The 26,489-nt window shown below is 43.2% G+C and overlaps 2 protein-coding genes, 1 long non-coding RNA gene and 1 pseudogene across 6 annotated transcripts; 1 reads left to right on the top strand and 3 right to left on the bottom strand.

The window, feature by feature from the left end:
* Positions 1-2,133: 2,133 nt before the first annotated feature.
* Positions 2,134-6,892, bottom strand: LOC133885760 (protein RADIALIS-like 3). 3 transcript variants are annotated; one of them, XM_062325503.1, is made up of 5 exons: positions 6,502-6,892; positions 4,972-6,385; positions 4,705-4,839; positions 3,068-3,335; positions 2,328-2,959 (listed from the first exon to the last, which is right to left on the bottom strand). In XM_062325503.1, the coding sequence occupies exons 1-2, from the start codon at positions 6,792-6,794 to the stop codon at positions 6,364-6,366; spliced, it is 315 nt and encodes a 104-aa protein (XP_062181487.1). In that variant the 5' UTR covers positions 6,795-6,892; the 3' UTR covers positions 2,328-2,959; positions 3,068-3,335; positions 4,705-4,839; positions 4,972-6,363. The 3 variants fall into 3 exon arrangements, with proteins under 3 accessions (XP_062181489.1, XP_062181487.1, XP_062181488.1); XM_062325505.1 differs by lacking the exons at positions 2,328-2,959; positions 3,068-3,335 and adding an exon at positions 2,134-2,267; XM_062325504.1 differs by lacking the exons at positions 2,328-2,959; positions 3,068-3,335 and having other exon boundaries at positions 4,417-4,839.
* A 4,932-nt stretch (positions 6,893-11,824) lies between these two features.
* Positions 11,825-13,327, bottom strand: LOC133885526 (protein RADIALIS-like 3). Its single transcript, XM_062325254.1, has 2 exons — positions 12,981-13,327; positions 11,825-12,086 (listed from the first exon to the last, which is right to left on the bottom strand). The coding sequence occupies exons 1-2, from the start codon at positions 13,268-13,270 to the stop codon at positions 12,062-12,064; spliced, it is 315 nt and encodes a 104-aa protein (XP_062181238.1). The 5' UTR covers positions 13,271-13,327; the 3' UTR covers positions 11,825-12,061.
* A 197-nt stretch (positions 13,328-13,524) lies between these two features.
* LOC133884236 (uncharacterized) lies at positions 13,525-22,734 on the bottom strand. Of its 2 annotated transcripts, none has more exons than XR_009903044.1 (4): positions 22,477-22,734; positions 21,572-22,020; positions 21,394-21,461; positions 13,525-13,935 (listed from the first exon to the last, which is right to left on the bottom strand). It is a non-coding gene; the product is annotated as an uncharacterized LOC133884236 (long non-coding RNA). The 2 variants fall into 2 exon arrangements; XR_009903045.1 differs by having other exon boundaries at positions 21,383-21,461.
* An 823-nt stretch (positions 22,735-23,557) lies between these two features.
* Positions 23,558-26,012, top strand: LOC133883917 (anaphase-promoting complex subunit 10-like; annotated as a pseudogene).
* The last annotated feature ends 477 nt before the right edge of the window (positions 26,013-26,489 follow it).

The following is a 26,489-nucleotide window of genomic DNA, read 5'->3' on the forward strand; positions in this document are numbered from 1 at the left end:
GAGCTCAACAGTTCAACACAATGCAGTTCAAGAACTATGGGACCTTTTCACTTGTGAGGAATGTCGGATGATCATACTGAATTGACTGACAACACGTTACTGACACTATCCTGTGAAGCTCTATCAGACAAAGAGTCACCGAAGACAATGAGTATTCAAGAAATCGAGGTCTTGATGTTATTGGATTCTTGTAGTTCACACACATTTCTCAGTGCCAACGTTGCCAAATAAGTTGCTGGAGTGACAACTTTAACACTCCCTCACTTGTACTGAAGAAATTCAGACACAGACCTAGGTCATCCAGGGATATGCCTTTCATACCCCATTGAAGATTCTCCCTCTGCAATCTTATGGAGTCATAATCGACACTGATCGTCATTCAGGGATATGACTTTCACAGTGGGAGTGCTCTTCAATTCAGCTTCTGAATGTTTCTGACAAAGACACTCAGAGTACCAAGACTAGTACCTACCCAGCTCCAATTCAAGACTTATTGACCGAGTACCAAGATATATTCGAAGAACCACATGGATTACCACCACCTCGGCCTTGTGATCACAAAATACCACTGATACCGGGTACCAGTCCAGTAACAATGCGTCCTTATCCCCCAACTCTGAAAACAGAAATTGAAGACCAAGTTTAGACTATGCTGCAGCAAGGTATTATCCAAGACAGCTCCAGTGAATTCTCCTCTCTTGGTTCGCAAGTATGACGGTGTATGGCGCTTTTGCATCGATTACAGATAGTTGAATGCGTTGTAGTTAAAAAGCAAATATCCAGTACCTGTCATTGACGAACTGCTCAACGGACTGACGGGGGCTCAGTGGTTCTCCAAACTGGATCTTTGAGCTAGCTACCACCAAATCATACTTAGTCCTGGGGAAGAATTCAAAACGGCATTCCAAACACACACGGGCCATTACGAATTCAAAGTGATGGCATTCGGTCTCACAGGTGTGCCAGCTACATTCCTCAGTGCCTTGAACACTACTTTGAGTCCTCTCCGCCGCAAAAGCACACTGGTCTTCTTCGACGACATACTCATACATAGCGCTACTTGGGATGATCATATCGGTCACCTGGAACAAGTCTTTCAGTTACTTCGCTGAGATCAATGGAAGGTGAAGTTGTCTAAATGCTCCTTTGCACAAACAAGCATTGCTCATCTGGGGCACATTGTCAGTGCATCCGACGTAAATACTGATGAAGCCAAAATGGCAGCCGTCAGAGATTGGCCAACACCAAACAATATCAAAGAATTGCGGAGTTTCTTAGGTCTCGTGGGTTATTATCCAAAATCCGTACGTCTCTTTGGTTTCATCAGTCGTCCACTCACCGATCTTCTCTGCAAGGGCACCATTTTCATCTGGACATCGCACACCGAGACAACCTTTCAACTACTGAAGCATGCACTCATTTCAGCTCCTATACTCACGTTGCCGGATTTCAGAAAACCTTTTCACATTGAAACTGACGCGAGTGAATCATGAGTGTGTTGGGGATGATCTCCCCCTCCCCCCCCCCCCCCACTTCGAAGGAAACCGCGAAGTCTACTGGAGACGCTGCATGATAGCCTTTGTGGTTTTGTTACAGGAAGTTTATCTGTTAGCGGCGAAGATCGTAGAGCTACGTTGATCGAAGGGTGTAGGCGCGCTCGCATCTTCGACTTCCCGCACCAGTGAAGACAAAGGAGATCTTCGACTGAAGAGCGAAGCCCGAGTCCGCAGTCTGCATCGTTTGTAGCGGGCGAAGACGCAAGCTGACCCTCGCCGGGGGACGAATGCTATCCGATGGGCATCCGAGCGAAGGAGGCTTCGACGCCCTTCGGAGAGATGAATCATATCGGCACAGTGGGCCCGATTTCATTCGCTCAGGGTACTGCTGTAATTATGCGATTATGCTTATTTGTACCATAATGCCCCCGGATATTCCGGGAATGTAGTAGAAAAGGGGTAGAATTTATAAACAGCACCTGTGGTTGCCGGGTACGAACTATAAATAGAGCCACAGTGCAACCGGAAGGGGTATCAAAGAACTGTTCCGTCTCCAACACGTGTCGCTCTGAGTGCCCTTCGATATCTCCATATCCGAATACTCACCTTGTCTGGGAACCCGGTCCCAACAGAGTGGGAGCCGTTTTGATGCAAGACGGACACCCAATTGCAAATGTGAGCAAGTCATTGGGTCCACGCACAAGAGGTTTATCTACATATGAGAAAGGATACTTGGCTATTCTTCTGGCAGTCGAACAATGGCGCCCATATCTGCAACAAAATGAATTCGTTATCCATACTGATCAGTGCAGCCTCTCACATTTGAACGAGCAACGCTTACATACACCATGGCAACCGAAAACATTCAAAAAATTATTGGGCCTACATTATCAGATTGTTTACAAGAAAGGTACCCCATAGCACATCCATTTACTGCCATCAAAGTTGCCCAAATTTTCTTTCATAATATCTACAAACTCCATGGGTTGCCCTTATCCATCATCTCGGACCGTGATTGTATATTTACAAGCAATTTGTGGCAAAGAACTTTTCATGTTAGCAGGTACAAAGCTACGAATGAGCTCGGCGTACCACCCGTAGACCGACGGTCGACAGAACACCTCAATCAGTGCGTTGAAACATATTTTCGCTGCTTCATCAACACCAGTCCAAGCAAATGGAGCAGCTGGATTTCCCAAGCTGAATTCCAGTACAATTCGAGCTTTCATTCCACTCTTAACAAATCACCCTTTGAGGTTCTCTATGGGTACGCGCCACGCCACTTCGGTATTGAGGACACGACCAACTATCCAGTGATCGATTTGTCTGTATGGCTAGAGCAGCGAACACTGATGAACCGGCTTCTCCACCAACATCTTCGTGCTCAGCAGCGCATGAAAACTCAAGCAGACAAGAGCAGGACAGAACGCCAATTTGCAGTCGGGGATTCAGTCTTCCTCAAACTGCAACCATATGTGCAGTCATCAGTGGCTACAAGAGCGAACCACAAACTGGCATTCAAATACTTCGGTCCTTATCGCATCATAGAGAAGATTGACCAGGTTGCTTACCAATTGGAACTTCCAGCCACCAGCGTCATCCACCCGGTCTTCCATGTGTCGCAGCTCAAACCAGCAGCGAACATCAAGGATTGGGTATGTCCAGACCTACCAAGCGCTAACCCATTTCCCCAAGTTCCAGAACGCATACTTCAGAGGCGGCTGGTGAATCGCAGGACGATGGCCATCACGCAAGTACTGGTGAAATGGTCCGCGACACCGACAGTGTTGGCAACATGGGAAGACACGGAAGCGCTACGCCAAAGGTTCCCGTTTGCGCCTGCTTAGGGACAAGCAGACCATCAAGGAGGGGGGATGTCAAGGCATGACAGGCGGACGACCCGGGAGCAGAACAGCAAGGACCGCGACGCTCTAGGTGCGAACGACAATAAAAAAACGTGGCTGAGCGCATGAGTGTGGACTCAGTCCATGTAACGTGTGCGTGAGTTGGGCCTCAGCCCGTGTACGAGCGCGAGAGCTGGCTCAGGACGTGGGAACACTATATGAGACGCGTGTGTCTTGAGGGAGGGGTAGGAAATGTGGAGAACATGAACTCGGCTGCCTGCTAGAACAGCTGCTCTATCTCCAATCCAATCCCTGTTTCCTCCCAAATTCCTCTTTGCCTCTTATCCTTGCCACTACCGAGCGCTAACAATAAGACTTCCATCCTCACAACTAACAATGCCATAAAAGTTCATTCATATACACCTTTTTTTCTTTCACCAAAACACAAAAGTTTTGCATGTCTTTGTCTTAAGGAGATCACAAGAACAGTTTACGGTACAACCAAGCTCAGAAAACCATCGAGAATTCAAGACGGTTCCACTGAATATAGAGAGAACGAAGAAAAATGAATAAATAAATAAATAAAGGAAGAAAAAAACTGTCAAGGATTTCATTGTTTAGCACTGAACTGTTATTTATGGGTATGAACTTGCAGAATTAATTATATATAATACCAGTTTAGTATTTGACTTATCAATATTCAAGGGTTTCTTCTTGCATGCGTGTAAATAACAGCATACAATGATTTCATAAACACAACTAGATATATGCATTAGATAGTTTCATGTTCATCATCCAAACATAGTTGTATTGTACCTTTTGTCGCACATAATTTTACTTTGACTAGTGTGAGACTGTGGGCCAGATAAAAAACCAACATAAGTGCATTATGTGAGACAGATCATAAACCATTATAAGTAATTAATTATGCAAGAGTGTGTTATCAACCTACGGCTACTTCTACATACCCAAATGATCCTATCTGAGTAGCAGCCTAAATGAAATCTGCTCGCAGATTATACGATAATCATTGATTTATGAGATTGCCTTAAAGACATTTAGAGGACAACTGGGAGTAAAAATACATCTACCCATTAGAAATCAGGTGTATCCCAAGACAAAAAATTTAAAAAATCTAGGATATTTCTAGATCAATTGAGAAAGCATTTCTAAAGATGACAATGCTGCGTGATTGTGAACTTCTGATGCAAATCATATAAGCATACAATGCATTAGACTTCTCTATTCCCTAGGTCCTAGGCATGCTGAAACACGTCATAAGAAATACAATTCTGGCTATGCAGAACGCCGCTTAATTCTGAAATAATTAAACCAATATTGTCCTTGCTGCAAACTTGCCTCACCTCAAACTTGTCATCTGATTCATGCAAGTGATTTCTCTCGGCACAGACCGAATTTCAATTGTCGTGGGCTGGATTCCAGATAGCAATGCTCATGCCTAATAATCAAAGATGTCTTGACCTGCTTGCCACACCATCCTGCGAAAACAAACCGTGAGGTCATGCTTCCATTCCTAACTGAATACAAGCACTTACAGCAAAGAAGCCAATCGATATCCCCCCCCCCCCTCCAGCAGTATCATTAAGTCACGAAGCCGCAATTTAACTCACCTAATTCGGCAGACTGCAACCTTTTTTTTAGAACTGGGCCCCTTTCCCCGGGACCTTCTTTGGAGGCGAGACGGAGGCGTGCGACACCAGGGGATCGAACCCCGGTGGGCTCAGCCGCTCCCTGTGGCTTTGCCATCGAGCACCATGCTCGTTCGCACCCTTTAACGGGGACACTCTGCAAATTCAGCTACCCCTAAACTAAACACAAGGAAAATTGCAGCAGAATTACGACGCCGACGGATCATGTGAAATCAACTCAAGAATTAGGCAACCAGCCAACCACCACCATCAGCAGGTAATGAAAAAAAATCTCAGAGCATCACTGCATCAGGCGTACTTCCGTAATCAATAGACTGACAACCCAACTACACCTGACATTAACGATGCGATGACCTAGCGTGCCCAGACAAATCCAAGGCGGGCTACAACTTACAGACGACGACGGCATGGATGCCGAATTCACCTGGTTGACCGATGAGGAGAAGGTGACTGCGTCTCCTACTCCACTCGCTGGCCCGATTCGACCAACTCAGATCACTGAAAGGACCTAGGGAAGGGGCCTTTTAGGTCGAGGCTCGAGGCGGAGGCGGAGGCGGCGTGGAAGCTCGTCGTGGTGTGGGGTGCGGAGGGCAAGGCCGACGCTGAGACCACGTGCGCAATCCCGGAGTCAGATGGTACGGGGCGACGCGGAAGGGTTCGGAGGCGGTGGTCGGGCGACGGAATCGGAGGACCGAGAGCGCGAGGGAAACTGCGAGAACGCGGGGGCTTTGCCGCGCGGCGCGAGCTGCCGGCGTCGGGCTCGGATCCGTACGCGGCCGGCGGTTTGGGCTGGAGTTATGGGCCTCTTTGGGCCTTATGGGCTAATCGGCCCTTCACTTGGTCACGCAGTTGGGCCGTCTCATCTACGGCCCGCACTGCAATTTACGCTGCAATGGAAGACGTATTTTATTTTTAAAAAATCAAATTTTATAACTTTTAACTGACAATTAATTAAATTATATGCGTGTTTAGTATTTAAAATTTATTTTAGTAAATTTTTATTTTAAATTACTTTCAATATGATGTTGATTTTATAAAAAATTAATAATATATTATAAGATAAATTAATGATAAAAAGTTTTTTATTTTCGATGATTTTTTAAAACAAAATATTTCTTACATTTTTAAACCGATCGAGTACATACGAGTACGAGGGACATTCATGGAGGTCGATTGGTCGGTCGATCTCGCTAGTCTCCCAGCTACTAACTAGTACTTATTAACATGCGTGGATCTGATTCTTGCTTCCATTCTTGATCAGCATGGACCGTGCATATACACACACACACAAACAAGCGCAGCTTCTTGTTCTTCGAGGCAATCGCAGCTTCTTCTGTTTCATCTTCTTTCCACCTAGATCTTCAAATGCTTCAGCCTGCATAGATATGTTTCACTGATCAGTTCATCATCAGAAAAAGGCTCCAGGCTAAGCGGGTGTAAGAAATGGTACAGATCGAACTCGATGGCTGCTAGTTATTTGTTGTCACGAACCTGTCGGACTCGTAACCGAGGGAGCCAGCGGTCCGGCCGGCGGCGCCGGCGCTGGGGCAGCGGTAGGCGGGGAAGGGCACGTTGCCGGACTCGATGTGCTTGATATCCTCCACCAGGAGCTCGTAGTAGCGCCTGACCTCCTCGGCCGACTTGCCGCCGACGGCGCGAGCGATGTTGTGCCACCGGTCCGGCGTGTCCTTGTCGTACACCGCCAGCGCCTGCTCGAACAGCTTGTTCTGCCTCGGCGTCCACTGCGCCCGCGCCGCCGAGTTCGTCATCGACAGCGACGCCATTTGTTCGATCAGCTACTAGGCAGTAGGCACTAGCTAGCTAGCTCCTGACGAGAATGAGATCTATCTCTCGAGAGGAGCTTGAGGTCTGCTAGCTAGGTAGCTGTGAGCTGATCAGAAGTGCTGTGTGCTTATTTATAGCAGTCAATTAGGAAAGGTGGAGCTGGGATTCTGTACTCTGGGAAAAACAAGAGGCCGGAATATTAAGCAAAGGCAGCGCCACTACGTGCTGCGACTGAGGAGCAAAAAAAAAAAAGAATGAATGGTCGAGATAGCTCGTACGAATGCAAAGATATATGGAGTTATATTTTTCGTCGTAAGGAGGAGGAGAGCAAGGAGCAAAGATTTTTCTGTCCCAGGGGAGGGGAGTGGGGATCTAGCTTTCTATCTCTTCGCTCTTCGGTCACGTCGTGAATCATTTCAACTTGGCATCTGTTCTCTTCTCCTCTTGATCAGAGATTCAACTTTCAAGTCCCTCTCTGATCGATCAGGGGGCCTCTCCATGTACAATGTAATTACACAACATTACTACCTTTTTTTCTCGTGGTTTATGAAGGTGTTTGATATACAAAGCTCAGATCCTACTATATATGCAGCGAGTACTGTCCTTCGCTTTTTCCTACAACAGATGCCGACAGTTTTACCATTTCAACTTACTGTTCAGTGGTTTTTACGCAGTGCTTTCTCCGATGTTTGCATCAAATATTCAGAGGGAGAACACGCTGCAACCGGAATCTGAAGAAGTACTTATCAGATGTGTTTCGTGCAAGGGAAGCGTGCCTTCGACCGCGTTTCGTTTAGAATAAAATAAAGCGTGAACATACCGGTATATATCACAATATACAAGTAAAAGAGATAAAGATGTAAAAGAAACCCTAATTATTTATTCATTTTTTTAATTTATAAAGTACAAGTTTTCGTGTTACATCACATAGGGCCACACACGTATCTACCTAAACATCCGACGATCGTGTCTTCTTAGTTCCTAGGGCTTCGCGAAGCTCTCCAGTTAATTATATTTGTCTTCTTAAAAAAACCTCTAATTAAACTACTATGATGTCATCTTATTGATGATCTCTGAACCTTACATAGCTGTAAAAGAGATAAACATAGCAATAATGATATAAAAGGGGATTAGAGTAAAAGAAAGGTTGATTTAGTATGACATCATCGGCTATAAGCAACCGAAACATCATCAGTCTCACATCGTCGACCTCAGCTAAAAGAAAGGCAACAATAGCACCTGGGAGCAGGGTGCAATGCGTAGCTATGACTGGTATCGTAGGCAAGCTGCAACCAGGAGCTTAGTATTGCACTTAACTCACTAGTGCGCTCTACAACTTAGCCTCATCTTCATGGGGCATTTGCAAATACCTCCCTAGTTTTTTGTTTTTTTAGGATGTTACTCGAATGACAGTTTTAATAATATTTTTGTAATTTTTTAGTTACAAACTTGCAATAATACCAGGAGTAGTAATTTTTTTCAATTGTCCCTAGGTCACTAGGGCAAACACTGAGAACCCTCGGACGACAGACAATATCCCCTCGAGCCTCAATTCATCATCTGTCGAGACTCAACCCAACCCAACACGAAGGGGAGAACAGGCTCACGACCATCGACAAAGGCAACAGAATGAGAGGCCTCAAGACTCATCATCAGCCATTACTAAACCCAGCGGGGGAATCAACTCAACAGAAAGAGCTTCAGCTATGCATCAAACAGAAGAGGGGGCTCTAGCCAACCCATAGCACAGGCAACCATATTTGGCATCAATCTCATCATCGGCCGTCGCTCTAAACAAAAGTAATCTCTAAAGCTGCATAAACACAATAAATAAGGAAACATGTGGAGTGTTAGAGCCTCGGTGGCTCATGGCAAAAGGTATTCAGCCTCGTCATGTGGATCCTATAATAAAATCTAGAAAAGTATTCAGTCTCATCGGTCGCGAACGAATAATTCTACCCTCATCGATCACGGAAAAGGAAGAGTTCTAGCCTCATCGGTCAGGAAGAAGAGGAGACTTCATAACAGCTCACCAACCATGACAGTGCGGACAAACGGATGTGTGGGAGTAGTAGGATTGTGCTCATGCAACAATTTAGAGATTTCTCTCTTGTATAAACTTTTGAAATCATTGGCTCGATGCTAATTTGATGCCAATTTAGCTTCTTCTGACGATATGCATGCATGTGTACTTGGTGCCAGCTCTGCTTAATGGTGCTGCTTACAATTATTGCGAGACGCCGAATGGCAAACAGATGAGGCCATGGACAGGGGCACAGGGCTTAAAGCTGATCAAACCCAAGAAAATGTATTGGAAGCACCTGTATTCTCTCCATCAAAAGCAGAGATACTTCCAAATGTATCTCGTGCCTCTTCCAACAAATTGACCAATACAAGTGCAGTAACAAAAGAATTATATGGCACAGCTCTCTCAACTGTTGTCCAATTAAATATTTATCTCACGAAAATTTTGTCATTAAGTCTAAGAAAAATGTACTCATTAGGTGGTCCGATGTGTAGTAAGTTGATCGCACCGGATGGTCCGGTATTCACAAAAGTTAATGTTAAAGTATTTTAGTTCAAAGGCAAAAACTAATGTATTCACCGAATAGTCCGGTGTTCAAGCAAGATGCACATCGGACTATTTTCTAGAAGCTATGTAAAATGGAGTGTTAGAGCTATACTGCACACCAGATAGTCCGATGTTTGAAGATATTCATACCGGATACTTTACTGGACGTCGTGCGCTAGAGGGAGAAGAGCGTGACGATAGGGTCCGCGAGGCTGAGCACAAGCGGGTGAGCGAGCACTTGCAAACTGACACGCGCAGCCGGGCGAGCATGGGAGTTGGGCCGTGGGTGTGTCGCGGTGGATCCTGCATGTGTAGAGGGTCGGAGAACGCCGAGCTGGCTGGGCTAAGCAGAAGGAAAAGAGAGAGGACAGCCCGAGAAGGAAAAAGGGTTTTAGAATTGATTGGGGGTAAATTCAAATTAAATTTGGATTTGGATTTGGGTTTGACATTAATTCAAATAAGTGTATTTGAATTAGGATTTGGATTTGAAGCTCTAAGATTTGAGGGAGGATTTGAATTCAAAAGATTTGAATTAAAGTTGGAATTCAGCTGAATTGAAACTAAGAATAGATTTGAATTTGAGATATATTCAAATTCAAATCTCCACTCAAAGAACTACAAAAACAATTAAAACAAATGCATATGATTCAAATTATCACAAGGGTTAATTTAGAAATTAATTTGGTGCTCTTTGAAATACTTAGTCAAAATTTGAATATACACATACAAGTGTGTGTATATCCTTTATTTTATGTTGTTTTAAATTATTAGAATTTTTTAAAAAGAGTGAATTTTGCTAAAATATATATGCTAAAACTTATGTTACACACGCGGCACTCACAAGACAACTCTGGCCACCTGACGTTTCCACAGGGCGAGCCTCGCTAACCGGATCCGCCAACGTCAGAAATTTGTCTTCTTTTGTTACTTTTTATGTGGAAGGAAATTTAATTTCAAAATTTGACATCGAAGCAACTAATTTCATAAGTATGTGCACAATATTTTGGAATATTTTATACTAATTATTGAACTAGAAAATATGTTCAAATTAGTTAAGCTAAATAAATGGTTATTAAATTTCATAATTCGGGTTGTATATAAAATTAGTGCAAAAAGTTCCAAAAAAAACTTGTTCCGGCTATTTCTATACTGATTTGACATACAAACTCAATATTTAGATTATTTTTTTGAGTTCGAGGGCCAAAATAGTGGAATCGTTCCTATTAGAATATTTCAGAGTAAAACGAGGTTGCATATTTCAGAATATAGAATGAAATAAACTGTTGGTTGTAATATTTGGTTCATCTTGGATAGAACTCCAGAAATTTATATGTTTTAAACTATCGGACATATTCTCTGAATTGCATGTATGCTCATTTGAACTCAAGTTTTGTTGATCCGATCATTGCCTGGTGTGGCGGAAATATAGCGGTAGAGAACGAGTGACGACTGGGGTCAAAATTCAGATCCGACCCTCCTTCAAATGAAAGATATGTAGTTACTTCTATATATTCTCTGTCGTTGCCGACATATGGATCGGAACACGCACCAAGCCAAAACAAAAATTTAGCACATCGAACTTTTTGTTCCCACTTGTTGTAGAAAGCCTCGATCCTTGGAGTCATGTGATGATGTGATATGATCAGTCTGATTCGATTCTCCTTCCTTTTCCTTGAAGAAGAGATTCAATTCTTTGGCAAGTTGTTGAAGTGAATCTTTCACTAGAAGATGCATTAGAAAAGTAAATTTTGTATGCACATACGAGCCCGCGATAGGAAAATACATGGTGGCCGTCGGATCGCACAATGGGTGCATGGTTTGCCTCCCATCTGCAGGTCCCCTACGTCCAACTTTCATTAGGGTTCAGGGCACAATGTTTGCCCATTTCACAGCAACAAAGTGATCACACATTTGATTCAGTACCACCACACATTGCCATACTATGGGCATGTTCGCCACACCTTAGATAAGGTTTGACAAATATACAAGTCTATGGGCAATAGTGTGGCAATCTATAATTGTGATAGAGAATCAAACACCTACCTAAAAAATTGTGGTGTGTCTAACATTTGGCAACTAACCAAATATGCCCTATGTTTATTAGGGGCTACTTTCCTCCAATCACAAATATATACCTGGCATTTTAGATACGGTCGCGTCAAAAATTTAAAACTTTGACTATTAATAACTTTTAAAATATTTAGTTTGGAAACATAAATAATATATATATATATAATACTTTCAGCATCATAAAATTTATTAGCTTTTATAAATATATTCTAATATAAAATAGTGGTCCAAATATATTGGGGACCATATTATGTCAAAAACATCAAATATTCTTTACTGGGTAGAGTATAAACTTTTCATGAAGGAACACGACATTGATTGTGATATAATACAACGGGCATATACTACAGGAACATTTTAGCAGCACCGATCGATCGATCAACGGCAGTTCTAAATAGCTAATTTACAGCACAAGGTGAAAGATGATTCTTCTTCGCCGCCCTTTTTTCCTTGATCATCCTTATTTGGAGGCATTGTACACCAATCTACCCTAGCAGTTGTATTATTGATACTTCAACATATAGCTACGAAGCCCATATGTACTTGCATACATACATGTGCATCGTCATGACATCATCAGAGACTCGGGAACGTGGATCGGGCGCCGCCATTAGCTAGTCTTGATTACTGGAACTTTAGATACTTTGATCTGCAGCCAACACAGTACACGTAAGAGATGCATGCATGCATACGAGTACGTGTGTCAGTTAAGCTGTTCACATATATACGGACATATATATGACGAGTCTATTCTGCGTCTAGTTTCAAACTCTAATTACGGTTGCACAACCCCTAATTACAACTCAAAACTATCCATTACAATATATTAGATAGACCAGCTACAATAACACGTCCAAAAGTGTATAATTACAATACGAGAAGCTAGCGGGTTACAATTAATATATATAAAAGGATTGGAGTTACGTTTTAGATTGTATTGCGGTTACAATCGTGTTTTTTAGTTTGTACATCATTAGACAATGAATTCGTTAGAAGTTCTATTCATCTATAACACAATTATAACTCAAATTTTTTATTTACGTCTGGTTGTAACTCCTTTTTTAGGATTGTAACTCTTTTAAATTGTTACTAAGGGTGACATAATAATGACTAGAATTGTGTTTAGATACGTAATATATATACAGTATGCTATGCATGCGTGTGTGTCTCTCTCAGATGAGAGCAGCTAGTCGGCAATCCAGTGCTAGCTTGTGGAACGTACATATCAATTGTTGTCGTTTTCTTTTTGTTTGAATGGCTATCTATCTATCTTGCCAATAATAAACTTATCACTGCCATCCCTTATGCACATGAGCCATTCATGTATCAGGATTAGATCTAATGATACTGGCTCTACTGTACCAAAGTATCATATCAGTGCACACCACGAATTTAAAAGTATCATCACAACATGCATGCATGCATCAACCGGGCGACACATGCATGCATGCGCTAGCTGGAGTTCTGTTCTTCTATCTACCTGCTACGGGAAGTCGGCACTATACCTCGAGTAGATGAGGTATATGCCGTTGATATATATTACCTGGCTTCGTCGAGGCCGCGCGCGGCGCCGTGCGGCGGGACAGCACTGATGCTGCTGTAGCAGGGGAAGGGGACGCGGCCGGCCTCGATCTGAGCGACGTCCTCGACGAGCTGCTCGAAGTGGCGGCGCACCTCCTCGGCGGACTTGCTGCCGCCCATGTAGCGGGCAATGTTGTGCCACCGGTCCGGCGTCTCCCTGTCGTACACCGCCAGCGCGCACTCGAACTGCTTGTTCTGCCGCTGCGTCCACGCCGACCCGCGGGACGACCCCTTCGACGCGCCGGAAGCCATTGTAGCTGGATCACTGGGTGTGTTGAGCTAGACAGTAGAGGCAGATCTAGCTTACCAAATGCCGAAACCCGTATGGTGCATGAGAGCAACTGACTGGCCGGAGGAGGGTATATATATAGCGCGAGCGTGCACGAGGATGCTAGCATGAGATTAGCATTTTCGATCTTGTCGCTGAATTAGTGCAGACAGCTTGTCACTGTTTTTTTAATGGAGAACGAGCTTTTCTTTTATTGAAAGCAATATAACAGTAAACATTCACCAAATCGCTGGATGCAACAGCAATGTACCGAGAGGCACTCAGACCAGACTAAAGACCTTAGGACCACTGATAATCAAGTTGCAGACATAATCTCACCAGATACATCAAGCAAAAGACACATCAACCAGGGCAGGACTCTAGAAGCACATATACACACAGTGGACATAATAAACAAGCTACAGTTGGATCACATCGAACTGGGTAAGATAGCTTGGCTAGAAGTTGATGCACCACTCCATGAGATGATCAAGATGTAGGTCAATCCTCTCCTTGTCGTTCTCCTTGAACAAGATTTTCTAACTCTACAAGTAAGAAAAACCTTTGAGAAGAATATCAATCGGCTTGTTGGGGAAGACTTTTTCAATCGCCATCTTGTTGCGAGCACATCACATAGCCCAGCTGAGACCTACAAAATAGAAGAGACATAATTTTACAAGTATATTCAGATTATTTATCAAATGACCATGAATAAGGTCATCAAGGGACCTGGGTTGGTCCACCCAGCCAAAACACACTCTGATCATACTCCATGCGAATTTAGCAAGGACACATTGGAAGCTCAACAGTTTCCTTTTTGCCGCATAGATAGCAACACTCGCTACCCTTCCAGCCTCTGCGTTTTAGCAAGGTTGCAGTTTGGATCTATCGTTAAACATTTGCCAAAGAAAAACCTTAATCTTCTTAGGGATTTTGTATTTCCATATCCTCCCACTGATCTTGCTTCTTACCCCTCTATTAAGAATAAACCGTTAAGGGGATTTAGTGGTGAAGCATATGGACTTCTCCAAAGCCCAATGGACCTCATCCTCCATTTCATCTAAATTAACGGAATTCGTCAAAGCCTTCAACTCCTCATATCTCCCTAGTTCTAAGGGAGTCAAAGCTCTTCTAAAATTGATTTTGAAAGTGCCACCCTCGAAGCAATCGACCATCATGGATGATATATCAGAGATCATTTTGAATACCTCAGGGAATTAGATCTTAAGAGGGGTATCCTGTATCCAGGTGTCGATCCAAAATCTAGTCATTTTCCCATTGTGAACCTTGTAAATAGCTCTCCATTGAAAAAGGTGTTTGACTTTGTGAACCCTTATCGGAACTGAGAGGAGCCTGCACCACACCGCATCCTCCTCAATTAGGATTTTCCAAATCTATTTCACCATTAAACAGTGATTCATGGCTTGAGTGTTCATGATTCCCAAACATTCTTGATCTTTTGGTTTGCAAGCGGTCTCCCACTTAATCATGTAGTATCTGAATTTATCCTGGGCCCCTCTCTAGAAGAATTTGGATCTAATAATATCCATCTTATCATGAGTTCCTGCATGCAGGAGATAGAAGCTCATGGTGTATATGGGGAGCTGCTCAGACAAGTGTTGGTTAAAACAAGCATCCCCCTGAAGACATATTCTTCCCTTTCCAAGGGTCCAACCTTTTTTACAGCTTCTGCACCAAAGGAGCAAAAACGGTCAACCCAAGATGCTGATCGGCAATAGAGATGCTAAGATATTTAATAGGAAGGACCCTAAGTTTACAATTGATCATATTGGCACATTTCTCTTTAGTGTCTCTGTCAACCCTAAAAATAAAAGCCTCGCTTTTGTAATAATTGATTTTAAGGTCCAACATCCATTCGAAACACTACAAGACGATCTTGAGGTTCAAAATGCTATTCTCTGAGCAGTCAATCATGATCACGGTATCATAAGTATATTGCACATGGATGATCCTCCTAGGATAAGATGGTCCATCAGTCCTGAGACAAAGCCTATGTCTCTAGCCTTATTCATCAAAGAGCCCAAGACCTCTGCCACAATGTTGAATAAGATAAGGGATAAAGGGTCTCCTTGCATGAGATCTTGATATGTTCTGAAATATGAACCCCTTTGTCTATTTACATTGACACAGACATGTCCTCTTTGGACGGTTTTCATCACCCAATTAATTTACTCTTTAGGATAACCTTTCGTTGCCATGACTTCCTTGAGGAAACCCCAATGAACGTTATCATAGGCTTTTTCAAAGTCGATCTTTAGAAGGAGGCCCTGCTTCTTTGAGCGCCTTAGTTCATGGATAGTTTCATGAATAATCACCACCATGTCTAGGATGCTTCTCCCCTTGATAAGGGCGGATTGGCATTCGTCAATGTTTCTGTCTGCCACTGGGCTCATCTGATCTGTCATCATCTTTGTGAAGGCTTTGTAATCCACATTTAATAGACAGATAGGTCTATATTGCTTAATTCTGCAAACCTTCTTTGTTTTTGGGATCAGAGTAATAACTCAGTAGTTAATCCTCTTGATATCCAAATTACTGTCATTGAAGTCTTTGAATATGGCATACATCTCACTCTTGATAGCATGCCAAAATTTCTGAAAAAAGGAAACACTGAACCCATTTGGCCTAGGTGCCAAATCAGAAACCATGGATTGTATAGCCCTATCCAACTCCTTTGTCCCGAAGGGTTTTTCCAGAGACTCCTTGTCTAGGGGGATAATTGTTCATTTAGGTTCTAGAAGCTTTGTTTAAGGTGTATACCCTTGTCTAGTTGTGAGCCAAACAGATTTTTCTAGAACTCTATGATATGTTTCATGATGTCCATCTATTCCTTTATCACCTCAGAATCAGTCTCCAGTTGCCTGATACGTTTCCCTTTTTCTTCAGTTGGCACATATGTGGAAGAACTTAGTATTAGAGTCGTCATGCATAATCCAATCTTACCCACCTCTCTTCTACCAATATATCTCTTCCATAAGATACAATTTTTCTAATTCACACTCAATTTGATATATGTTTTTCCATTCATTCACAGCTAATCCCTCTGTCTTCCTTGGCATCAAAATCCTCCAGATCCTGAATGAGACAGAGTTCTGGGCTTTATTTAAGCCATTTATTTTTCTACTCCAACCAGCAAGGAATTTCCTACTTCTAACCAAGCACCCATACCAACAATCCAGGGAGTAGATAGACTCAGGCATTCTTTCCTTAAAGGAAACCCATTTTCTTTCAAAAAGGCCCTTAAATTCAGGGAGAAGCAGCAATTGTTTCTCGAAGAAGAAGTATTTGGGGCTTCTCAACATGAGCTCCCCTGAGTCCAGAATGATGGGGCAGTGGTCAGAGCCTATCGTGATAATGCTTCATGCACTACACAACGAGAATCTTTCCTCCCAATCGGCGATGACCAAGACCTTGTCGATATTAGCCATCGCCGGGTTTTCTTGTTTATTAGTAAAAGTGAATTGACCCTTAGTTCTGTGTATCTCTCTTAAATGTCAATTACCAATAAAGGTATTGAACATCTCCATCAAATGATAATTGACGTTCTTATTATTCTTGTATGTTGCAGCTCTTATTAAGTTGAAATCACTCCCATGACTATTGGTAAGGGCTCATTCTCACAGTAGGAGCTCAGTTCTTGGAGGGAGATTTCAGACCAACTATGGTCCATCGGCCCGCAGACTGTCACCATGATCCACCTGAAGTTAGTGAACCTGTTCCTCAAGGATAATTTAATGGAGTGTATGCCAATGTAGGAGTCCTCCATCTCAGTGGTTTTGTCCCTTACACCCATGAGGATACCCCTGAGTGCCCCCTTGTAGGCAACCATTGCCAAATAAAGGAGCAGTGGCCAGAAATTTCTGTTAGCTCCTTGCTAGAGAAATCCCTCTTAATAGTCTTCTGCTAGCTCCTTGCTAGAGAAATTCCTCTTAATAGTCTCTTGCAGGCCCACCACTTCTAGTTTCTCCTAAAAAAAATATATTCTTTGAATTTTCTCTCTCTTCTGGATGGTTTACTAGATCCCTAACGTTCCAAAATAGGGTCCTCATTTGTCATTCTTCCTTTTACAGGCATATGGGTCTGTTTATCTGATTGAGGTGCTTTGCCTTAAAGGCCTCATGCCCTCTTACATTGTTATCGATAGCCTCCATAGACCTTTATGAGAAGTCTCCCTCACTATGATTGGAGGCTTTGTCTGTAAGTTTGGCTAAATACTCTTCGTAATTAGCTTCTGCTATGGCTGCTCTTGCTAGTTCTTCATATTTAAAGGCTGAGATCCATTCATTTGGATTATCAACTTCTAAGTCAAGCTTATTAATAACCATAGATATAATAGCATCAGAAGTATTATTTAGAATGGTAAAAGAGTTAGTAGAAGGATTACCTTTCTTTTCTAGATTCTTGACCCTCATTCTATTTATGTTCTCTTGGATGGGAACTCTATCTCTCAGCACCCTCTTGCTAAATCTGGTGGCAACAATTTATTTGCCCCCTCTAGCCTTTCTTCTAACTTGTGCCTTAGGGATGGACCACCCTAGTTTATTTTTATTTTCTGAATCAGAGGACAAAACATGTCAAGTAGCTTTGTCATAGCTGTTCAGGAAGGCCTCCTCTATAGAGGCCGCTTCCTTGTTGTTCTCGCTGCCACCAGTTGCTAGAACAATTTCTTTTGGATTGGAATTTTATTCAGGGTTTAGCGATGTTGGCTATTCATTGGCCTCCATGCAATATGGCCCCTCACTGTTGTGCACCACTATATATCCTACAGCAGCCTCAAGTCCCTCCTTCACCTCCTCCCTTCCCTGAGAAGTCTCAGTACCTGAATAAGACATGTCTGTCTAAGCCAAAGAGGCCTCCTTGTCTATATGAGGTGTACTGTCAAGCTCCCCAGGGTTCACCACCACTAAGTCTAGTTGCATCAGAGTGCAGCTAGGCTCAACAGGGTCTTCCTGGTCTAGATTGGCCAGTAGAGTCAGAGCACAATTGGAATTGGTATGCTGTGCAGGTGCCATCAAGATGCCCATGTCAACCAATTGCTAGGAGCTTTGACCTCCCTGGTCTAGCTGTTGTGATTTATGATTCCCAATAGTGCCTGATCTGTCCAGGCAACAACAACTCACACCTTAGGGTCTAACATGGCGATAGGCATTGCTTGTAGAGCCTCCTAGTTGTTCTTTTTCTCCATTGGTTTGTGTTTCTTCTGTTTGGAAGCTTTTTTGGGGGTCTCTTTCAGTCTGGCCTCAGCACCTCCCTAAAGAGAGGAATCATCAAATTCACTCTCATCCTCATCAAAGTCCTCATCTTTGGGCTCATCTGGTTTAGACCCTTCCTTGGGTCCTTTACCAAATAACCCCTCTATCACAAATCTAATATCATGTCATTCTCTGTCAAAATACACCCTGACGAAGTGCTGAATCTTGTAAGGGTCAAGGCAGTTCACTTTGATTCTAACAGGATCCTCCCTGATTAAATTCAGCTCATCTACTACCAGTGGTTCCGAAACTATTGATGTGATCTCCTTGATCACCTCTTCTTCCTTAGCATAAGAGGGTATTCCAAAATTTTTAACCCAAACAGTTTGCAACATGTTAACCACGGTTGGATCCATGTCATATTTTGAGAATTTAACCTTTAGTGACCTCAATTCCACTGAGTTCATTCTAGCCATAGTGTCCAAAGCCTCCTTGATAGGGAACACCGCCACATATTCATTGGAATCCAGCTTCCTGACATTCCAGTTCCATTTGGGATCTATTACAAATTTTAACTCCTCCTCCAATTTGCTCACCGTTGCTCCACCGTGAAGCACCGTGATTAAACTGGAATTAAAGACAATGTGTTTCTTCTCATTTCCAATTTTTATGGAGTAGAAACCCCGCTCGACACCAAAACCAAACATTTTGAGCTTTCTACTACTCTTCAGACAATCCACAACCATATGATCAGGCTTTTTACATTTGTAGCACATCAGCTCGTTGGGGCAGTGTAACTGATGGTGACCGACCGTTTGGCAATGGAAATGTAGCATTTCTTCTTCCGGAGTGATTGGTTTGAGAGATTTACCTTTGGGGTCATGGCAGGGGGATCATTCCTAGGGTCTTGCGCCTAATTTTCACACCCTTCCCGTGGATTCTCCTGCTAATGAGCCATATTCCCTCTACTCCCACGATCCTGTGGACCAACACCCTGACTACCCTGGCCTGGTAGTCCTTTGCCGCATCCACCTTGCCCGGATGGACCTCCTCCGCGTTCGGCGTGGCCACATCCTCCCTGCATAGATGGACCGCCGCCGTGGCTGCCTTGGCTGCTCCCATGGCCGCCTTAGACGGTGCGGTCCCAGCCTTGATTTGGGTTCTAGAAACAGCATCGTTAACCTCCAGAATCGAGAGGAAGGGGGCAGTGAGAGCGATCTCTGGACGAGGTAAGGCCTCGTTGCAGCTTGCTTTGAAGATCTTGCTCGCTCTTGAAATCTGGCTCTAGTAGATTGTCCTCCTTTCTCCGCTTCTCGCTGTGGCGATCTTGCTGCCTTGCGTTATCCTTCCGACTCATCGCTCCTTGGCGGACTGCTTGTGCAAAGGATTTCAAGTGGTGGCGGCTCGCTAATCCTCTTCACTCTCCGCACCCTCGCCCCTAACCTCTGAATCTCCGCCATTATCGTCGGGTAGCCTAACCCAAGAGAAGCATTGAGCTTGGAGATCCAGGGCCAAGGTTCTGGAATAGGCCGGGTTGAGTGGGCGTATATCTCCTTGAGAGAAAGCCTGGAGTCTAAAGGACCCTTCCTTTTGAGTTTGTCCACAGATCCGTTCAGGTTCAGTCTAGGCTCAGGTCTAGTCCGACCCGTGTCCAAAATTCTAGATGGGTGGGCCAATCAAAATCGTTGGGGAATTCATCCCCATTGCATGATGCGGCGACCTTGGTGCCTAAGCCGATGACAAAGGGGTTGCCTCCCAAGGGCACGAGACTTCCTTCTCCCTGGGATCGAGGACCTCCTCCATGGATTTCGTAACGAACAGGGCTTGATGGATATCGGCGGCCATAGCCTTCCTCTCCTCGGCAACTAGCCATTTAGGTTTTGGTGTTGGAGGTCCCACTTGGCGGGGAGCTTGGAGGATATCCCGCTCCGCTGCGCTCAAAATTCCCCGTGCGAGGTATGAGGCACATGATCCATCGGGGTACGCATTCCAAAGCCACCATGGCTACTCAGTATCTGGGTTGAGGATGGGCTGCATCAATGGCACCCATCATCGACCTCCCCCTCCCCTGGGGAGATCGGATCTTGACCTCTCGCCATGTCGCATCTCCTGGCTACTAATCCCTTGGCCACCGTTGTTGTGGGGCACTCACCGCGCCGGACCAGCGCCACAAAACCACCGCGCTGGAACTCACACACTCGCTCGCCCCTCCGCTCTCATCCTCCCTCACAGCTTGTCATTGTGTAGATAGCATGTTGTACTCTGTCAGAAATGTTCGCATCTCTTGATCTTTCCTGCTTGGCATTGCGTACAATCTAGCATATCAAGCTTGGACTGGACTAATTTTCAGTTATATGTGTTTGAATTTTCTCATGGCATCGTATTGTCTGCTCAGTTTATCAATTCAATCACTTTCTTGGTAAGAAGACGTGAAGATAATTTAGGAACAGTTCTCAATCTGTTTTGTGTAAGTGTGTTTTTTTTTTTAAAAAAATCTGCTTAAGCTTATGCAAGTTAACGGCCTTTCGTAGTCAAAACGAATCTTAACCTCTTGTAAACTATCAAACTATATCTTTAGTGAAGCCTACAGATATTTCTTTTTTAGAAATCTTACAGATTATCTTGGAATCTCCATCGTTCATATTCTCTAAAAGAAGATGGTACTGTTTTTTTTTTTTTGATATCCTTGCCTTGATTTTCCATAGCTCATTTCGGCCTAATTTCACTTAAAGCCTTGAACACCATTGCAATTTGTAAACTGAAACATCAATATTTGACATATAAAATTATGAAGATAGAGATTATGTATATATATGCATGATTAAGGATCATGGTGGTACTAAATCAGTTGTCTTTTTGCATGCAGAAAAACTTTATGCAAACCTGGGAGTCACAAGAATTTGAACAGGGCAGCACCGCGATCTTGGGAAATGGATTTGGCAAGATCAACAGCAAAAAAATCCTTCAGGGAGAAGAAAAACATCAAGAGAATAAAACACGTAAGGGATGGATTCAGCAAGATCAACAACAAGAAAGCTTTCGTACGTGCAGGACAGTAGAAGATGAAAGCACCTATCAGATTTTTGGTGTACAAAAGTAGAAGATGAAAGCACTCGTCAGAAAGTAGAAGATGAAATGATAGATTAATACTTGACGAAGATGCCTGATCCTCTCTACCCTGCCAGAGCACCTGACAGATTAATTCTAAAAGGAGATGGTACTGTTCTTTATCTCTCTGAAAAAGAAGGTAAACTATTGCTGATTAATTGATATTATTGATTTTTCGTCTAACTTTTGAAGAGCACCTTGCAAGATCCTCTCTGAAAATCACTTGAGAACAAAATCACAAGTATACGGTGCTCCCTAGGCGTCTGGAATTCTAAGATCCATCTACTCCACCGAGAAAGAAAGAATGATATGATACGTTGCCCCTCTCAAATCAAATTATCACCCAAGTTGGGGTCTCCCAAGGGTGTCGGATTCTGACAGCTGCGGTCAAGAATATATGCCAAGCTAGCAACCTGCATGCAATTACGCGCTTAGTTTCTTTGGCTGCAAATGGAATCCGTATCAGTCATGTCGGCAATTAATTAGAAGGAGAAGCCGACCGACGGACAAGTACAAAGTGCAACATATTAAAAAAACGATCCCAGAAAGCCGGTAGGGCTCTAAGGTTCGGTGAAAAGGAAAAATATGTTGTTCCTCTGTCGGCCAAGGAACCACTGCTACTGTTGCGCGAGGAGCCTCGAGAATCCACTGCATGCGACTCATGTCGAAATCGAACTTTTAACAGTAAAGCTGGTCAAAACTCCACAATTATTGCCCGGGATTCTGCTCGCGCCACTGTTAACTTGGGCCCTGGGGTATTCACAACCGTGCGTTGGTTTCTGAAGAATCCATCCATGATCGGCAGCTAACGAATTCGACCTCCACGAACTGGAAATTCAAGCTGCAACATCGAAAACATTTTAGCTTACAAGAATCCCTGCTGCTGTCTGCTCCCTCCAAGGATCCTGCGTTCCGTTGAGAATTTTCTCTGGAGAATCTTGACAAGGCGCTGCTGGCCACACTCCGCGCAGTTGCGGGGAGGCCCCTGCCGCTGTGCGGGGCGATAAGCATCTGCCGAGTCAGTCGGATTTTTCGTATCGGTGGCTACAGAGATGTCTCCCCGGCGATAAGATATCGCCGGCCGGCTTTTGGAGATACCAGATGATGAAAGCAACGGGAAAAGCTATTCTCCATGCTCGTTGTCTGGTGCCTGTTTTTAGTTCTTAGATCCTGTTTGATATATTCATAGGATTTAAAATTTATAAAATAAAATAAAATTGTTTAAATATCTGTATTCAGTCTAAAATAAAGAAAAAGATGCTTAATACAAAGACTTTTGATCTGTTCATAGCTTCAGCTTCAAAAAATTTTAAAACAAGAGATGACCAAATTTAAAAATTCTTGTAGCCGGAGCTTTACCAAACAACTCCTATTTTTTTCTATTAATAGCTTTTCCTCTCTGTCGTCTTTTGGCAATTTGGCCACCTCGATTAATAGTGTTCATGTAACAAGAGTACTAGTACGTGTGTGGCAGACTGACTTTCAGGTTGGCTAAGATGCCGTATTTCTTTTAAGTGCATAGAACTGTAGTTTCAACTTTCAAGCCAACAATAATCTCAGATACTGTTTCACATCTAAATCTTTTTGGCAACTTGTGGTCATTAACAAAACGTTCCTGATAGACAGACAGAGTGATGAAACTTTCAAGTATGCATTGCCTCATGTTTCTTCATCGGTGCTTCCCATGTTACCATGGTTTAGTTTGCACATAGGATGAAAAAACAAAACCAAAATTACAAACCATTTCTTCCATTAAAAACTGAAAAACTTCAACACGTTGAGTTTGTATTTTTATTTTCAGGACTCTTTTTTTCTTTTCAAAAAATGTATTTTCAGTGCTCTTTTAATGGAAGAAAGAGCAAATGTGGGCCCAAATCAGTTTTTTCTCATTATGGGCCCAGCCCAGAAAAAAAAACCGGGCTAAGTTGAAATCCCAAACCCTCCCCAACTTCTTCCACCGCACCGCGTCGATGGAATCCGACGGCGAGGAGGCCGCGGCGACCCCGGTGGGAGGGGCGGCGGCGACGCCGACCGCGAGCCGGCTGAAGGGCAGCCCAGAGCTATCAGTGACGCGGACATGCGGGAGATGGCGACGACGGCCGCGTGGAGCGTCAGCTCCTGCAAGGCCGGCAACGGCGTCGCGGCCCTCCGCGACGACGACCTCGACGCCTACCGGCAGTCAGTGGCAACCCAACCACTTGAAGTTTTTGTTCTTTTTTGTGGGAGTAATCGGAACTAGAAGCTGATTCGGGTTTGCCGATCTTGGCCAGGTCAGACGGCGCGCAGGCGCAGCCGCACTTGGTGAACATCCAGTTCCAGAAGAAGGTGTAGCTGCAGGTGCTTGGTTCAGTAGGAGATGCTACCCCCTCTGACTTGTTTGATTCGCTGGAGTCGTTATTAACTTTTTTCCCCTCTGATGCTAACTGTGTTGCGTGGCAGCTTGTTGTGCTCTATGTGGATTTCAAGCTCGACGAGAGCTACACTCCGAGCAAGATCTCCATTCGGGCGGGCGATGGCTTCCACAATCTCAAGGTACACTCTTTCGCCATGGGAAATCGTTTCAAGTTTGTTCAATCTGACTCTTTCGCCATGGGAAATCGTTTCAAAGTTTGCTCAATCTGAGTTATAACCTGTATTCTGTTCGTGGTGGTGAGAGCACTTCCGAAAGGTTGTTTCTTGTCATTATTAGCTGCGCGAATTCTGGAATGTAAAGATCAAAAGTATCACATGTGACGGTGATTGCTTTGAAAAGCTTGCGCGAGGATCATTTTGCCTTACTTTGCTTTGTGGTTCATCTCATTTCAAACTGAAATTGATGTTAGATTGTAAATAAATTGTCTTTTGTGTTTCATTACCATATTTAGGGGCTGAAAACGCTGATATGACCTGGGATTTTTCCCAGGGAGACGGGATCTATTCCTCTTTGCTTCTGCATTTTGAGTTTACTTGAGTGACAATATTGGCTTGACCTAAATAATATGCCCTGATCTTTCAAATTGTTCCAGGAAATTAAAACTGTGGAGCTTCCAAAGCCAGATGGATGAATGCATATATCATTATCTGGAGCTGATCCACGGTAAGCATTTTAACTTGAAGATGAATGCTACTTTTCATAATTGTATTTCTGCAATGCAAGAGTATGTCGTAAGTTATAGGATGGTTTATCTGGTAAGTACTGGTATCCAAAGTATAGCTGACAAAACCATGTGCTCACATGCTTAACCATTTAGGTTATAGAATCTCCATAGTGTCAGTGCAATCCATTTATACATGCTGGAGGACTTGAAATAATTTAGGATAGCACCTGTGCAGACTAAATCTAGCATTATTGGTTTAATAATTTATTGTTGTGGTGCTAATGTTAATGTTCTTCCTATTGTCTGAATCTTTCTGTTGACCTTGAAAAGACTTAGATATCATGTTAGGTTTGTCTGATACTGACTCATTTGAGTTGCATAATACGGCATCGGTGTTTTTGGTTGGCATATAATTTGCCCATGAATACTCTAAAGAATTAAAAATATTTAATCTAGTAAAATGCTTGAAGAATTTTGCGCATTTTAATATCTCAGGAAGTGAAACTATTTCAAAAAAAAGTGGTGGAAATGATGCTCTGTTTAAACCTTGTACTGCTTAATTTTACTGCTGTCGTGTGGACAGCTATATAACTATCTTCATTGGCATGTGTATGCAGAGAAACATTCATTCATACTTTTATGCTTCAAATCGCGGTTTTGTCGAATCACCTGAATGGGTGGGACACTCATATCTGACAGATCAAGATCTATGGGCCACGACCGTAAGTTGGATATCATATAAGCACCCACCTACCTGTCTGATAATTTTAGCAATACACAAGTATGTTTGACAGGTTCTAAAATATGTGGCATTCAGACGATGATACATAGCTTACAAAGTTACAATAAAGTCAATATATAATAACTTGATGATTGTACCCATGTCACATACAGTATATGTTACATGACATTGATCAAATTTGTATTATTACTCTTAAAACCTTCATTCTTATGCTGTTTCTTGTTTTCAGGAACCCTGTACCCCAGCAACCATTTCATTTCACTTCCAGGGAATTCGTCACATACTCCAGTGTTAGGTGACAGCCGATGAACCTAATTGTGCATACTTCTCCATGCGGAGTTGTCACTGAACATTGAGGAAAGCTTATGGTTCAGAGTTCAGGTTCCAAGTGGGAACGTTGATCGTGGCCTGTATGCTTCTTCCTACCATAATGTGCACAGTGGAAGTATCTATCAAGGTCGCAGTTGTCTCTTAAACCTCAACTGGAGCACTGAAGATAGATTCATACGATTTTACATGCTGTACCCATGCGATGTAACATTATTTAACTCCATGTGCAAGAGAAGTTATCTGGGAGAATATTGTCCGCGGAGCTCTCTTGCACTTTATGATTCATTTGATACTGGTTATCTATAAAATTTGCTGGTACTGTAGCAACCGCAACACTGTAGCCCCGCTATAGTAATACTGTTTACAGTGGAGATGAAAAAAAATAAGGGATGCTGTAACAGTGTTAGTGGATGCTTTAATAGTGTTTTTAAAAATAAAAATTTGAGGTAGCTGCTGGAGATGAACTTAGACCGGCAGTACTATTCTGCTACTGTATGAAAGCCCAAGTGCCCAACGAATCATGGGCTGAGACTTGGAAATTTGGGCCTCATACAGTAAATTCGGCTTTCATTTCGTGCGTGCAGCTGTACTCTTTTTTTAGATAATGGAATAAGAATATTTTTTAAAATCCATTGCACTCTGTCATGCGATGAGATGTTTAAGCTGTATATATTTCGACTCCACGTGGAACACTCTAAGTGGCAGCAGTAACTGCAATCAAGACCACGTTTCT

This window comes from Phragmites australis, chromosome 11 (assembly GCF_958298935.1).
Source record: "Phragmites australis chromosome 11, lpPhrAust1.1, whole genome shotgun sequence".
In the NCBI taxonomy this organism is placed as follows: domain Eukaryota; kingdom Viridiplantae; phylum Streptophyta; class Magnoliopsida; order Poales; family Poaceae; genus Phragmites; species Phragmites australis.